This window comes from Dunckerocampus dactyliophorus, chromosome 15, assembly GCF_027744805.1.
Source record: "Dunckerocampus dactyliophorus isolate RoL2022-P2 chromosome 15, RoL_Ddac_1.1, whole genome shotgun sequence".
NCBI classification, from domain to species: domain Eukaryota; kingdom Metazoa; phylum Chordata; class Actinopteri; order Syngnathiformes; family Syngnathidae; genus Dunckerocampus; species Dunckerocampus dactyliophorus.
The window spans coordinates 13234216-13247500 of record NC_072833.1 but is presented as its reverse complement, the minus strand read 5'-3'; the positions used below and the strand labels follow the sequence as shown (position 1 = coordinate 13247500).

Sequence of the window (13285 nt, the reverse complement as noted above, 5' to 3'; positions counted from 1 at the left end):
TAATTTAGGCAAACTTTTTTTTTTTTATAATTTGTGTAAATCAGATTTTTTTTTTACTAATTGGCCTTATTCAACCACAACACAGCATGATTCATTCATTAATATGTGTTTGAAAAACCGTGATAGTGAAGCCGTGAAATTCGAACCGTGACGTGGCGAGGGACGACTGTATTTCAATAAGGGAGAAAAACCATCAACATCTTTGATCAAACTTTATTTAGAGAAGCAAGAATGGAATGTCCTTATACGACATAAAAGTGTGAGAAATGGAGAGACTCAGCTATTTTGTGAATCCAACATATAAACGTACTGACATGTCCACTTGTCCTGGCCAGACTGGAGACACTCCCAGTAGCATGCCATTGTTTGTACAGAGCAGACATATTTAAGTGGGAACGCAAGGCTGCTTCCTGCACAGGAGGTGGTGGTGGTGGTGGTGGGGGTGGGGGGGGGGTCAACTAACAAAGTACAGCAGAGTGTTTGTTTCTGCACACTTCTGACGAGGTGATGTTGACAGAATGGATGAGAAACACTTCTTGCAACACAATGGAGAAGAGGCGTCGCTGTGGTTCTTGTGCTGGGTGGTGAGACAATAGCAGCCTAATGGTTGCATAAGTTTGAGGTCACGCACAGGTCCTTAAGAAGTTGCAGTATGTTTGCGTTTTTTTTTTTTTTTTTAAGCAACGTGTTTGCACTTCAACGCTGTTTGCCCTCAGCTTTGCAAGGCGTCACTACAGTGAAATACGTCACAGCATCTGAGGGCGCTAAGCAAATGAGACTTGTAGATCATTTAGCCGGACTTTCCGCTGATGTAATCTTGTTGTTCCAGACAGAAGCAGTGGATGTAACGACACGCCATTTGTCGCAGAAAGGTGGAAGAGAGCTAAGGGCTTCACGGAGGACCAGCTGACCGCAGGAAGTTGCGACAGAGCACACACTAGACCCACCATGTCCCTCGGAACTTTCCACCTCATGCAGACCTTGAAGAACTCGCCTGCAGCGCTGCGTCGACGCTTCCGCCGCGACCGCACGGAATCCCTGTCGCACGGCGACCCGCTTTTCAAGGTCCATTACCTTGGTACGGAGAAGATCTTCTCTCTGGATCGGGAGCAGGCCCAGGTCGCCATCAGCCGCTTACTGGAAAGCGTGGGCAACGGGAAGAAGCTGAGCAAAGATCACGCGTTGGTGGTGCGGCCTAGATATGTGGAGGTCAAAGAGCTGAGCACAGGGCGCCAGCTCACCAAAACATACCTGCAGGACATTGCCTACTGCGCTGCGGACGCTACTCGCCCCAACGTCTTCCTGTACATCTGCAAGCACCACGGGCAGCAGCTGCAGTGTCGCGTCTTCTGGTGCAGCAGGGCCGAGCGGGCGCGGGACATGACCGCCTGCCTGGCGCACTCCTTCCAGCAGGCGCTCAGTGACTGGCAGCAGGATGGCGAAGTGGGCGGGAGGCGTGCAGAGGAGTCGTCCGACTCGCCTGAAAACGTCAAGAGCTCCACGCTGCCTGCCAGTCTGGGAAAAGGTACTTCATCTGGTGGGGCCTCTATTGTAGCATTTTTGACTTGTACTCAAACGAGGCCAATTGTGCTGTGCCTGGGCCCGCTTCACACCAAAAGCCAGGCAAGTTTTGGCTCGTGTGAGTGCACCGATCCGTGCTCAAGCACAGTACATGGTAGCAAGAGGAGGACCAAGGCCTGGCACAATTCCATGCACATGCGCGACTTAGCCTCGACATAGAGTGACGCAGGCTATTAATGACAACTGACACAATTCATAATAGAAATATCATACAAAGACTCAAAATAATTGAAAGTCAAAACCCATAGCACGCTCACTCACACCCGACTACATTTTTGTGCCTAATAAACATGTCATTTAATTAATGTGAACGTTCCTCACAAGTAATTAATGAGAACCAACACAATTGATAATACGAATATGACACAAAGACTGAGAATATTCCAAAAGTCAAAAAGTCATAGCATAGCACGCTTGTTTGCCCGGGACAACATTTGTGTCGGTAATGAAGACGTGCCATGTAATCGCAAGTATTTAGTCACAGCCATCACCTTCTATGGTATAAATAATTACGACTCAAAATAAAACTGGAAAAAAATAAGACTGGAAATAACCCACAAAGTCTGGGAAATTACAGTAAAACAGCAGAATGAAATGGGGCAAGCGGTGCACTCCATTACGCATCTGCCAAAAATCTATGCAGACATTTGATGTGCTAACTTTCCCAGCCTGGGGAACCTCACTCCATTCACAGACCACCTCATATACTGTACATGTGCTGATCTAAGGAGACGCCTGTGAGTGAAGAAGCTTCCTCACTGGCGTCCATTGACTTTGTTGATTCACTAAACATGACTTAACCGCCTGTGTCGTCTTCTTTTTTTTTTTTTTTTTTAAAGTTCACTGGAAGCAAAGAGGCTCTGTGTCTCGCAGCCCCCTCAGAAGCATCACCAGGAGGGGGTCCGCCTCGGACAGCTGGAGCTGAGCCTCCCCGCCGAGCTCTGACTGTGGATCCACTGGGAATGTCTGGACTGAGGACTGGTGCTCTTTCTTCTCCCCTGATTGGCTGCTGGCTTTTTGAGGGGTTGATGAAAAGGTTGGCATGAAGCTTGAAGACCAAAAGTCCCAAAACGATGACAAAGCCTTAATTTATTTTTTTAGGCTTTTTTTTGTCTCACATTTGTCAGCACTTTTTTCCCCCAAAATGATTCTTTTCAATTAATCATTCCTTAACCTTTCCACGGAGGAGTAACTTTTTTTTTTTTTTTTACACCAATGCTGGCTCTGCTTGGAGGTCCGCCCAGCCGTGACTTGCTGCTTTGTTTATCATGGAACACTGGGAACGCTGTGTCCCGTCAAGAGAGCCTCTTCTTGGAATGTGTGACCATGCACCTGCATTCCGAGCAAAAAAGTCTCCCTCTCTTCCTCCCCGTCCGAGTGAGACTGTTCTTCATCCCGCGTTCACCCTGGCCATAAGCATCACTATAAAGCAGAACGTCTTATGGATTCCCACCATCTCATTGCCTCACCCAAGCCATGCTGAAGATTCCAATACCTCTTAGGTGGTTTTCATCATGTGATGTATCTTTACAAAAGGGACGCTCCAGTTGAAGGGGTTCAATTGCCTGCTTTTATCTGTGTTTTTAAAATGTAATTATGTACATAGTTAATTAAATATCTTTTTATACATGTTTTTTCCCGGTGCCTTCACATGCTCTCAAAAGCCCTTGCGGTGTCCAACAAGACAAATGTTTAACTTTGAATGATGAATGAGCCTGTTTCCATGACTCTGGCTTACAATGTTATGTTTGGCCTGAAGAGGGAGAGAGTGTGTGTGGGGGGGGTGTATGTATTGATGCTGGGGGCAAAATGTTCAGAAAAGGTCCTGGTGGCAGTCATGTGACACGTTTCCCATGGTTGAAGTGTTAAAATAGCCTGCAAACAAGCTGCATGGTGTTTGTATGCCTTCACTGACAGGCGGAAAAAAAAAATCAGTCCTCTGCAGAAGAGTCGTGCTCAGTGGGCGTGCTCACCAACCTGGTGTTCCTCTTAAGCTTCTGCACCTCCAGGAGGGTGTGGACGTGCACACGCCTCAGAGGCTTCAGCTCCTCCACCACTGCATGGAAGGGGAAAGAAACAATGTAGCAAAACAGCACCCCCTGGTGGCTCCAATATAAAATAAAAATCCACTTGAAGGTGATGTTGAGTTGGGTCTCCTATACCTTTGACATAGTGCAACTCGTTACGGTTCCCGTAGACCACGTACATCTCCAGGAAGTTGAGGAGCGCCCCCGTAACGAGGAAGCGCTCAGGCGCAGGGAGACTTTGGATGTAGCGCAGGTCCAAGGCGAAGGGGTTGGACGGGAAGGGGACGGTGCAGAGACACACCAGCTCGCTAACTACGTCCCACACACGAACACCTTCAAGAAAGACGTGTTAAGCTGGTAGAATGATGGGAGTCCTCTCCTCATATTGGACTCTTACCTCCGCCCTGCCAGTCTGTGATGGACTTGAGCTTCATGGGCGTGTCCCTCAACATGGAGTCGCTGCCTCCGATGCTGACCAGGCGCTCGTGGTTGGAGCGTATCCAAGCGTAAGGACGCCCGTATTTCACGTAGCCCGCCAGCAGGAAGAGGGTGCAGTTCACCTCCTGTAGAGGCGATATGTTTCTTAAGACGTGCACATGTATATTTGGGGAAAAAAAACGAACAAAGGGTCTCGTCTCCTTACAGGCTCTGCGATCTCTCCATCACTGGGGGAGGCTGGCAGGAGATGCTCCTCACTGCTGTAGGCAAAGCAAATAGATGTTTTGATGCTTTTGTCAACGAAAGATGACCTCACTGCTTCACTGATTCTTTTTCAACTGTGGGCGTGTCATAACGTGGGTGTTTCTGAGTCTGATGTGGGCATTTATGAATTAGTTGTGGGCGTATCCGAAGTGGATATGGGCGTGTCAGTTCAATCACTTAGCATGTAGGCCAAGGTGTACCAGCATATGCAGCGTGTTGCCATTCACCTGTCAACGTGTTTGTGCGTCTCGTGCGTCGGAGATGGTGGACCCTCAGGCCCTCCAGGCTGCGGGGACGAGGCCCCACTCGCCAGGCTGAGGGAGCTGCTGCTGGCTGACGCGTCGCTGCTGCTGGAGCCACTGCTGGAGGACGCTCTGGACACGGCGAAGCCCGGGGAATGCCAGCCCTGCAGGTCAGCGCTAGCAGTGGCTATATGGCACTAACACACTCATATCCTATCACTATTTTACAACGTCCGTGTTCATTCTTATCAAAATACCGAATAAAAACTATGCACACTAGCCTTACGAGTAGCCATTATCTCTCTGCATTCATATTATTTAAAAATATTCTCATGAATACTTGAACTGACCAAATCTTCGTTGACAACAGTCAGCAGCAGCTCTTCTTTCCCTCTCAGCCAAGGCTGGAAGTACTTAAAACCCTACGGGAGAACACAAGCTTTATCAGTCCACAGTGTTCCATCTTTTATGTAAATATTTGCTGTGGTCACACCTGCAATGAGCCCAGTAAAGCCAGGTCAGACAAAAAGTACTGCAGCTTCCTCCTCTGCTCCCTCTCTCTTTTCTGCAAACGCATATTTAAATGCATATAAGAATAAAAGCTAAAACCCGTATCGTAGCAACGGGAGCAACGCCTTGTTGCTTGCAGCATCCCTGAACGATAATAATGCACATATTCGAGGCTGGTTATTAAAACACGCAAAGACGCATGCTTCAATTATGATTATAACCTCGTTGTAGATGATAACTGTTACAATTTAGCACACTGTGAAGGACTTACGCTGACGCTGGTCATCGTGCGAGGAAGAAAACGTTTTGCAGTGCAGTCATGACGACATGCTCCCGAAGATGGAGCACCCAAAGAAACCTTTAAATGTGCATTTTAATGCTCCACTGTTTCGGTTTAGTAGCTTTTTTTGTCGTCGATGTTGGGTGTTGTCCTCTCTTGGCCCATGACTCTTTCAAGGGTGCTTTACAATTCGCGCACTTCCGTATTTACACTTAAATGTACACTGTGCACTTAATTCTCGAGGGCGCGGATTTTGACAGTGTGGTGTCGTTCCAAAGCTATTACTGTCGTAGCGCACTTACCGGAAATGACAATCGCAGTGTTCATTGGCGTACTGTTCTTCTTCTCTTCTTTTTAATTGTGAATTATCCCAGCCCCTTCTAGCTACGTCGATGCCTAGCTGCCTAGACGGCGACAATAATACACCAATTTTTGAGGAGTGTAGAGTGCAGCGTTTTTTTTCCACACCTCGCGGTGTGAACGCACTGACGTACTCAACATATTTTGAAAGTGCGCAAATTTAAACCAGCCTTTTTGTAGCGCCCTAGCGGCGATGTGCGGCATTACCTCTTAATGTCGTTCTGTGGCACCCCTCGTGGCCAGATGTATACAGGTACATCTTTGCAAAGTTCATTTATTTCAGTAGTTTAATTCAAAAAGTGAAACTATTCTATTTTACAGATCCACTTCACAGAATGAAACATTTCCAAAATGTATTTCTTAAATAATTTTGATGATTACAGCTTACAACTAATAAAAACCCCAAATTAATTATCTCATAACATTTTTAAAATTGTCAAAAGGTTCTATGTTGTAAACCATTGGTTCACACGCTAATCAGCAAATGAACCGCAAAAAACTTCCCGAGCTTTTAATTCATAATTTACCTCTACTAATAAGCTACTACATTGACAGGGGTCGGATTGCTGAAATTGATGAAGCCAGAAATACACATTTATTAAATAAACTTTATTCTGTCAGCGTGTTAATGCAAAACCCTTCAACAAGCAAAACATTTGACTACTTGACGCTAAAAATAAATGGAGGCGTTGTCACAGAAAACGACTTCTGGGCTTGAAGTAAACAAAGAAAGTTCTGATCTGTTTGGGCGAGATGGTCACTGAGAAATGTTCCTCTCCAGCGCTGCTGGAGCTAAGATTCTCTGGAATAAAAACATCAGAAGCAACACGTGTGAATTGTGTAGAGAGAAAAAAAGCCTGCTTCATTCACTTTTCCATACTTGCGTAGGAACCCTGATACAATATTTCTGTTGGTTTCATCTACAATATACTTTGTATGTATCTATTCATTATACACTGTTCATGCCAGTTGTACTCTTGTACTTTTTAAAAGTACAGTACAGTCTTGTTTATCGTATACTTCAATGTAACATTGTTAAGCATGTTCCAAATAAAGTAAATCATTAGCACTGGGATTATCCAGTGTCCACGTAACGCGAGTCTTACTTGAGGATATTTCTTCTGTAGTTTTCCATGTCCACCTCTGCATTCTGCCCACATCCCAGGTCCCTGTCAGGGAACGCTCCTCCACGGCCGACACCGCCCCAACAGCCTGCAGCACATCCTGGGCACACAAAAGTATAAAGCAGTTGACCGTCGCGACTCGCTTGAATGTTTTTCAGTGTGATGTCCCCACCTGTAAGTTTATGGTGATCGGCTTTGAGAGCTCGGGGTCTTCTCCCTCCTCAAAGATGTGCATGATCCTCAACAGGACGCGATCGTAGTCCGGCTCAGGCTGCCTATGCTTGTCTGAATGAACGTGAGTTGGACACTTGTTGAATGGCACAAAAAACTCAGCTGGTAAATGTTCCTCCCCACAGCGGACCTGAGTGGATGCGACCGAGGTGGACGTCATGATGGGAGCTATAGTTCCAGCCGGGGATGCTGAGGCTGAGCAAGTGGAGGTTAGGGGGCAGCACCACAGCACGTGAAGGAGAACTTCCTCTGGGCTCCTTCTCAAGCCAGCCTTTCCCTTAAGAGCACAGAAGACCAGCACCAAACAAGGGGTGCCCAAATTGAAAGCCAATCCAATGTAGGTCAATATATACTAACCTATTTGAAGAATGGGTGCATTTTGTTAGTAACTGTGGTAGAATCCAGGTTAATACTGCCATGCTTTTATTTCGAAGCCTATTTTGCACCGAACAGGAAGTCACTGTGTGCACGTTTTTACTGTAGTTATGTTGCTGTTGTTTCATGCTGCTTAGCAATAACAATCAAGTTAATACTACAACATGTCGACATAAACGGACCCATTTTTCTTAGAAATGACTCCTTTGCTTCTCAAATTTGATGTCGACAAGAGGTCGACCATGGATGCCGATGTCGACTGTTGGGCAGGTTTTAAGCAGGCACTTTTAGAATTAGTAACAATACATACAGTAGGCGGGACCGACCGAAGTGGGTTTCTGTAGTTGCTGTGTTAGCTATTTTTCACACATTTTGCCTCCTGGCTTCCAGTGAAGCATATTATTTGGGTCTGAGTTGGGTCGGGTTGTCGACATAAACAGGACTGACGTAAACGGGTTCTACTGTATCTGTTAATATATCTCTTTAATAATTAATTTTATTGTTAGAATATGACAATGGCTAATAAATAAAAAGTACTTTATACCTTCTCCTTCACGTGGCCGGTCGATGGCCATGACGACAGGCGTGTGTTGCAGCTCTATTGCCGCCCGCTGGTAGAGCTTGGAGGTCACGCCCTTGGAGCCCAGCATCATCCATAGCGTGGGTCGGACCACCGAGCTGTCGTTGAGGGTCAGGTTGTAGCCGAGGTTCCAGGGCAGGTTGTTCCACAGACGTCTGTGGAGCATGACCTGGGAAGCGGAGCGCACGAGAAAATAACTTGTGTGTTTCGAAATCGCGTACGCCTACCTCAAGTTGTCCGCTGGCTTGGCTGGACACCCCGTGGGCTCGCTCGCTGACCAGCACCAGCCTGCTGAGCTCGTCCTCAATGTAGGCCGCCCGCACCATGGGGAAGTAGTTCTGGAAAACAAGAAGGGTATCACAATCCATTCCGTGCCATGCTGGTGGTACCACCTGCAGGAAACCACGACAGCGTACTCTGGCTAAGGTGTTGTTGGTGAACTCGGTGTGGGTCCTCTTCATCATCTGGTAGCCGTTGTCGTCCGTGTAGAGGGTCCGCTCGCTCTTTATGGACGAACTGGTCCTGAAGACGACCTCTGTATTGACGGGGAGGGGGCCCAGTGAGTAGGTCTGCTCCAGCCTGTGACACTCGACCTTTCCCCCAAAGCACTGCGGGACCCGGGTGATGACAGAGAAGGCGTAGTCCTCATCGCTTTCGTTTCTGGACCACAGGAGACGATTGTGAGCGGACAATCAGCCAGGAGATGACGACAACGCGCCGACTCACCTGTAGAAGTACTGTCTGATCTCAGACATGACGGTGCCTGGAACGATCTCCATTTGCACAGCCTCGTACGCTCGCACAGCTGAACCGTTGGCGCTGAAGATGTAGTTATCGGAGATGGGCCCGGTTTGGACGTCGCCGTTGGCCTGGTACTCCCAAAAATCCTGCGTCATCCGTACCCTTCTTTTGTCTTGCCTGGCAAAGACACAGGATGGGATTTTAGCTCCAGAAGGTCCTTTAAGGGGAGGATGGTGGACACCACCTACAGGTATGTGATGCTGTGCAGTAAATTGGTGTCCTGGTCAAACATGAGCTTGTAACTTTCACTTAGAACCGGAAGGAGCCTTCTGGCTGTTTTCTTCCAATCCCGGACACTTCGTCTCTCGAACGGAACCCCCCTCGCTTCGAATGTCTCGCGGCACTTGGACCTCCTGGAGCATGGCTTCTCTGAGAACTTTATCAAGTACTTCCTGTGCTGAAGGCCGCCTAGCTCCACCAGGATGAAGAGGTCGTAGGTCCTGTTCGACAAGGCGGACCTTTGGATCTGTGAGTTGAACAACAAAGACTTAAAATGATGTGATGGGGAACGTAGCTACAAGCTGGACCTCTTAGTTCTGCACGTCAACCAATTAAAAAAAAAAAAATGTATTCCCTAAAAACAAAACAACAATTCACACTGTTGAAACTGTTGCTGTTGCATTGTCTGCATCGTATTAGACCCCTGATACAAAGTCATTGGTGAAATGTACCTGTGCAGGCACGGCTTGTCTGGCATCATCAAAGACTCTTGCAAACGGGAAGGTTACAGTGACGTTGACGAGGGTGGTGATGTTCCACGCTAATGGGTTGTAAACAATGACGTGCTGCTCCATCGTCTGGTGAGCACCTGCGAAGAGACGAATGTTTGCATCATACTAATACTAATACTCTTGTTGTGCGGCTATGTCTACTGTTGTAGCACCATGTGATTAAACAAACAAGACCTTTTGTGTGGTAATTGTTGCCATCTATGTTGAGGTTGTGCGGAAGCAAGAAAATTGCAGCCAGAAGCTCGTCCACACCCATCATGGCCTGTGTGAGATGCTGCAGGTACATCTCTGCCACTTTGGGAGACTCTGTGCCCGTGATGCCATCGTGGTGCTGCACCTTCAAAAAAACCAAAACAAACAGATGCTAGTTTTGGATGCTATTTGCAGGTGAAATATATTCCATTTGCATCACACTACCTCAGAGACGGCCCAGCGGAGAGACCTCAGTTTTGCTAGCGCCCAGTCTTTAGCCACAGGTCCGTCTGGGTAGTCGAGGCGGGTACCGTGTGAAGAGAGTCTCTGCTGCATGAAGTTGGGAGCTGGCTCGTCTTGCCACCCCTTTCAGGACGTTTCTAGAAGCGTAAAACCCCGTCCAGGCCTGCTGGGATGCTAATAAATAAGACACAGGAGAGGAAAGTCGACATTTCCACAGCTTTTGCGCCACTTTGTTACAATAGATACCCTTTTATGTCTACACGCCTCAGAACTGCTGACTCACAGCGGTTGTCGACATAATCGAAATCTAAATTTTCCATCGCTTGCACATTACAGTAACTTGTGACTTTGTTGATATATACGTGAGCCTGACTTAAGCGGGTTCCACTGTATTTCGTGTACGCTGGTGTTGGATATTATTATTATTATTATTACACTTTTCAATTCAGTGTAAGAAATTCTCATAGGGGCCTTCAGCACACACACAGTTTCACAATGTTTACATACGACTGAAGGAAAAATACTAGGAGACACACAATAGATGCATTGTTCTCACTCACACAAGCTTAACGCTGACTTCTACACAAGCTTGCCTTTCACATTCTAGACGGGCACGGCAACTGCTACATACAGTATATATACACACACACACACACTGTGTCTACTTTCATTCTGGGCTCTTGCTCGATCTTCCTCATTGATGATAAGAGTCCACCAAATCCAGTTACTGCTCAATAAATTAGAATATTACCAAAAAGTTGATTTATTTCAGTAATTGAATAAAAAAAATGAAACTTGTATATTATATACATTCATTACACACAGACTGATACATGTCAAATGTTTTTTTTTTATTTTGATGATTTTAATGGGAAACTAATAAAAATTCCAAATTCACTATCTCAGAAAATTAGAGTATTACTTATGACCAATAAAAAATATGGATTTTCAAAATGTTAGCCAACTGAAAAGTATGAACATATACAATACTCAATACTCGGTCGGGGCTCCTTTTGCCTGAATTACTGCGATCAGTCTGTGGCACTCCGACTCCAGGCCACGCCGTATTCCTACAGTAATTCAGGCAAAAGGAGCCCCGACCCAGTATTGAGTGCTGTACATGTTCATACTTTTTTTTTTTTTTTTGGTCATAAGTAATATGCTAATTTTCTGAGATACCAAATTTAGGATTTTCATTAGTTTTCAGTTATAATCATCAAAATAAAAATAAGTCTGTGTGTAATTAATGTATATAATATACAAGCTTCACTCTTTGAATGAAATTACTGAAATAAATCAACCTTTTGGTCATATTCGGCACCTGTATATTCTATTGACTACTTCTCTGATAGCAACACGGTCCCAAGAACTGGCAAGAAAATCTAAAGAAAAGAAATAGCTTTTACACTACCTGTGGAATAAGGGAGGAAGTCTTTGCTGCCACGGACCTCCCAGACCAGATCTGATTGGTGGACGGCGAGGAAGTATTCACTAAGTGTTGCATACTGGACTGTTACCCCAAACTCTTCACTCTTCTGGTTGATGTAGTTGATTAGAGGGTCCATGTTGTTGAACTGCACTGAGGAGTTGTAGAACTGTTTGTCGCAGCCCTGATGTCCACACACACGCCCATTAGTATACATTCAATGAATGGAGCAAACCTCTCTGGTGTCCTCACCCATGGCCACAGAACATGTTTGGTCCTAAACCAGGCAGCCCTCCGCTTGATGTTCTCCACCATAGTCCGGGCATAAGCTTGCACTGTTGCCTTGGTGACAGGTAAACTCATGTTGGGGTACACGCCATCTTTAGGGGGGTCGGGAAACAAGGCCACGCCATTCCAGTAGAAACCAGAGCTGACGTGTACGCACAAACATTATGCCTCATGCCCATTTAAACTGTCCGTTTATAATGCTGAAGATTACCTGTTAGAAAACGGCAGGTGAGATGGCGTACAGTAGCTGAAGTGGTCCATGGTGTGAGTGAAGATCTGCTCTTTCAAAGAGGCAGAACCTCTCCACACAAACTGTAATTTCTGTTTTTAAGAGAAGGAAACATTCATATGCAAAGATGTGTCTCGACGTGCTGCTGTGGTGTGACAACCTTGTTTTGCTGCATGCCGTCTTTCAGGTCGTAGTCGATGCGAGAGATGATGTGAGCGTTGAAGCCGGCCAGGGCGAAGAGCACCGGCGTGGTGGCAGAGGCTCCGAACGGATCTACGTGCCACGAGAACTGAGGGCGCACCCCAAACGTCTCATAGAGGAAACCGTGGCCCTCTGAAATTCCACAAAGACTCTTAAAGCCGACACGATTAACAGCTGCGGGAAATAGGGGTGGGCAGGTCTACCCAAAGATAGATTATTTGTTGATCATGATTATAATCAGCAAGAGACGCAGAACAAAGAACAACAAACAAAGAAAATACAAAACAAAACTTATTTGTGACTTACATAAAATGGCCCCAGGGCCGCACTTTGGATACCCCTGGCCTAATGTCTTTGTCCTGTCTTTCATTCTGATTATAATCATGATCAACAAATTTAAAGGCATACTTACAAAACGATTCAAGGGTCTTGAACAATTTCAGGTAAAAAGTACCGGTCACATTGCTCCTGTATTTACTTGGTATCGGATCAATCCAAAAAAAAAAGTGCAGTGCTGTCCAGCCTACCCGTCATTTGCAGGATTTCATCATCTAAATCAGTGACTGCTTCATCGTGCATCACTTGGCCTCCCAAGATGAACTCAAGTCGGCCCTCTTTCACAAGCTGCCGGACCTAAAAGGTAGGACGAGCCACAACATGTTAAAGTATATGCTGCACTCTCATACCCATACCATTGAGGTACTAGATCGTGCATAAATGAGTCAATACTTGTTTCTTGTGTGAGTCTGAGGCCACATTATCCCACCACAGTCGAAAGAACTCCTGCTCCACGGCGATAAACTTCCTATGTTTCGCCTTTGACAGCTCCTCTGTCACACTGGTGTACACATTGGCTGCATAGGCGTGCATGCTCTCCTGTGGTGAATACACTGAGCTTTCATTTCATGTTTGAATGGAAGGAAAGTCATCAGTGTTACCTGAATGGTGTACACCCAGCCCACATCCATATGACTGTGCGGGATTACAAATGCCTGGATTGGTTTGTTTTCGTCTGTCGACACAAATGAGCAGGAAATAAAGTAAAAGATGACGGATAAAAACCTCATTTTTTAGAAGCAGCGCCAAAAAAACTAAACTTCCTTGTTATTTTTGTGACGCGTCATGTGACTCGCATTATGGCCACTACGGAACCTTAAAAAGG

At 46.1% G+C, this 13285-nt stretch overlaps 3 protein-coding genes and 1 long non-coding RNA gene across 7 annotated transcripts in view; 2 read left to right on the top strand and 2 right to left on the bottom strand.

The window, feature by feature from the left end:
- Positions 1-3381, top strand: part of si:dkey-19b23.8 (uncharacterized) — a 4689-nt gene extending 1308 nt beyond the window's left edge. Inside the window, exons 2-3 of one of the 2 annotated variants that reach the window (XM_054753168.1) lie at positions 830-1525; positions 2421-3381. In XM_054753168.1, the coding sequence (XP_054609143.1) occupies positions 830-1525; positions 2421-2506 (782 nt within the window). In that variant the 3' untranslated portion in view covers positions 2507-3381. Of the gene's footprint in view, positions 1-829 lie in introns of both variants that reach the window. The other variant, XM_054753167.1, reaches the window with a different exon arrangement.
- si:dkey-19b23.7 (uncharacterized) lies at positions 2327-5635 on the bottom strand. Of its 3 annotated transcripts, none has more exons than XM_054753169.1 (8): positions 5334-5635; positions 5046-5117; positions 4903-4974; positions 4538-4716; positions 4252-4306; positions 4006-4171; positions 3744-3941; positions 2327-3637 (listed from the first exon to the last, which is right to left on the bottom strand). In XM_054753169.1, the coding sequence occupies exons 1-8, from the start codon at positions 5346-5348 to the stop codon at positions 3513-3515; spliced, it is 882 nt and encodes a 293-aa protein (XP_054609144.1). In that variant the 5' UTR covers positions 5349-5635; the 3' UTR covers positions 2327-3512. The 3 variants fall into 3 exon arrangements, with proteins under 3 accessions (XP_054609144.1, XP_054609145.1, XP_054609146.1); XM_054753170.1 differs by having other exon boundaries at positions 4252-4303; XM_054753171.1 differs by lacking the exon at positions 5046-5117.
- Positions 4240-9648, top strand: LOC129168189 (uncharacterized). The gene is made up of 4 exons (XR_008566227.1): positions 4240-4722; positions 7183-7394; positions 8684-9003; positions 9067-9648. It is a non-coding gene; the product is annotated as an uncharacterized LOC129168189 (long non-coding RNA).
- man2b2 (mannosidase, alpha, class 2B, member 2) lies at positions 6096-13278 on the bottom strand. Its single transcript, XM_054753166.1, is given in 20 exon segments — positions 6096-6504; positions 6809-6926; positions 6999-7111; positions 7188-7334; positions 7977-8181; positions 8240-8350; positions 8429-8672; positions 8739-8930; positions 9002-9279; positions 9485-9621; positions 9719-9881; positions 9962-10024; positions 10026-10153; positions 11391-11589; positions 11658-11835; positions 11905-12014; positions 12083-12255; positions 12651-12756; positions 12853-12999; positions 13062-13278. Coding segments are annotated over 20 exon segments (3051 nt in total). The 5' UTR covers positions 13191-13278; the 3' UTR covers positions 6096-6394.
- Positions 13279-13285: the final 7 nt, after the last annotated feature.

What these genes read in the sequence shown, in the direction of transcription:
- si:dkey-19b23.7 (XM_054753169.1), bottom strand. An exon ending in CTTTACTGGGCTCATTGCAG is followed by an intron (nt 4,975 to 5,045) that starts GTGTGACCACAG and finishes GTTCTCCCGTAG; the next exon opens with GGTTTTAAGTACTTCCAGCC. An exon ending in CACAGACTGGCAGGGCGGAG is followed by an intron (nt 3,942 to 4,005) that starts GTAAGAGTCCAA and finishes TCTTTCTTGAAG; the next exon opens with GTGTTCGTGTGTGGGACGTA.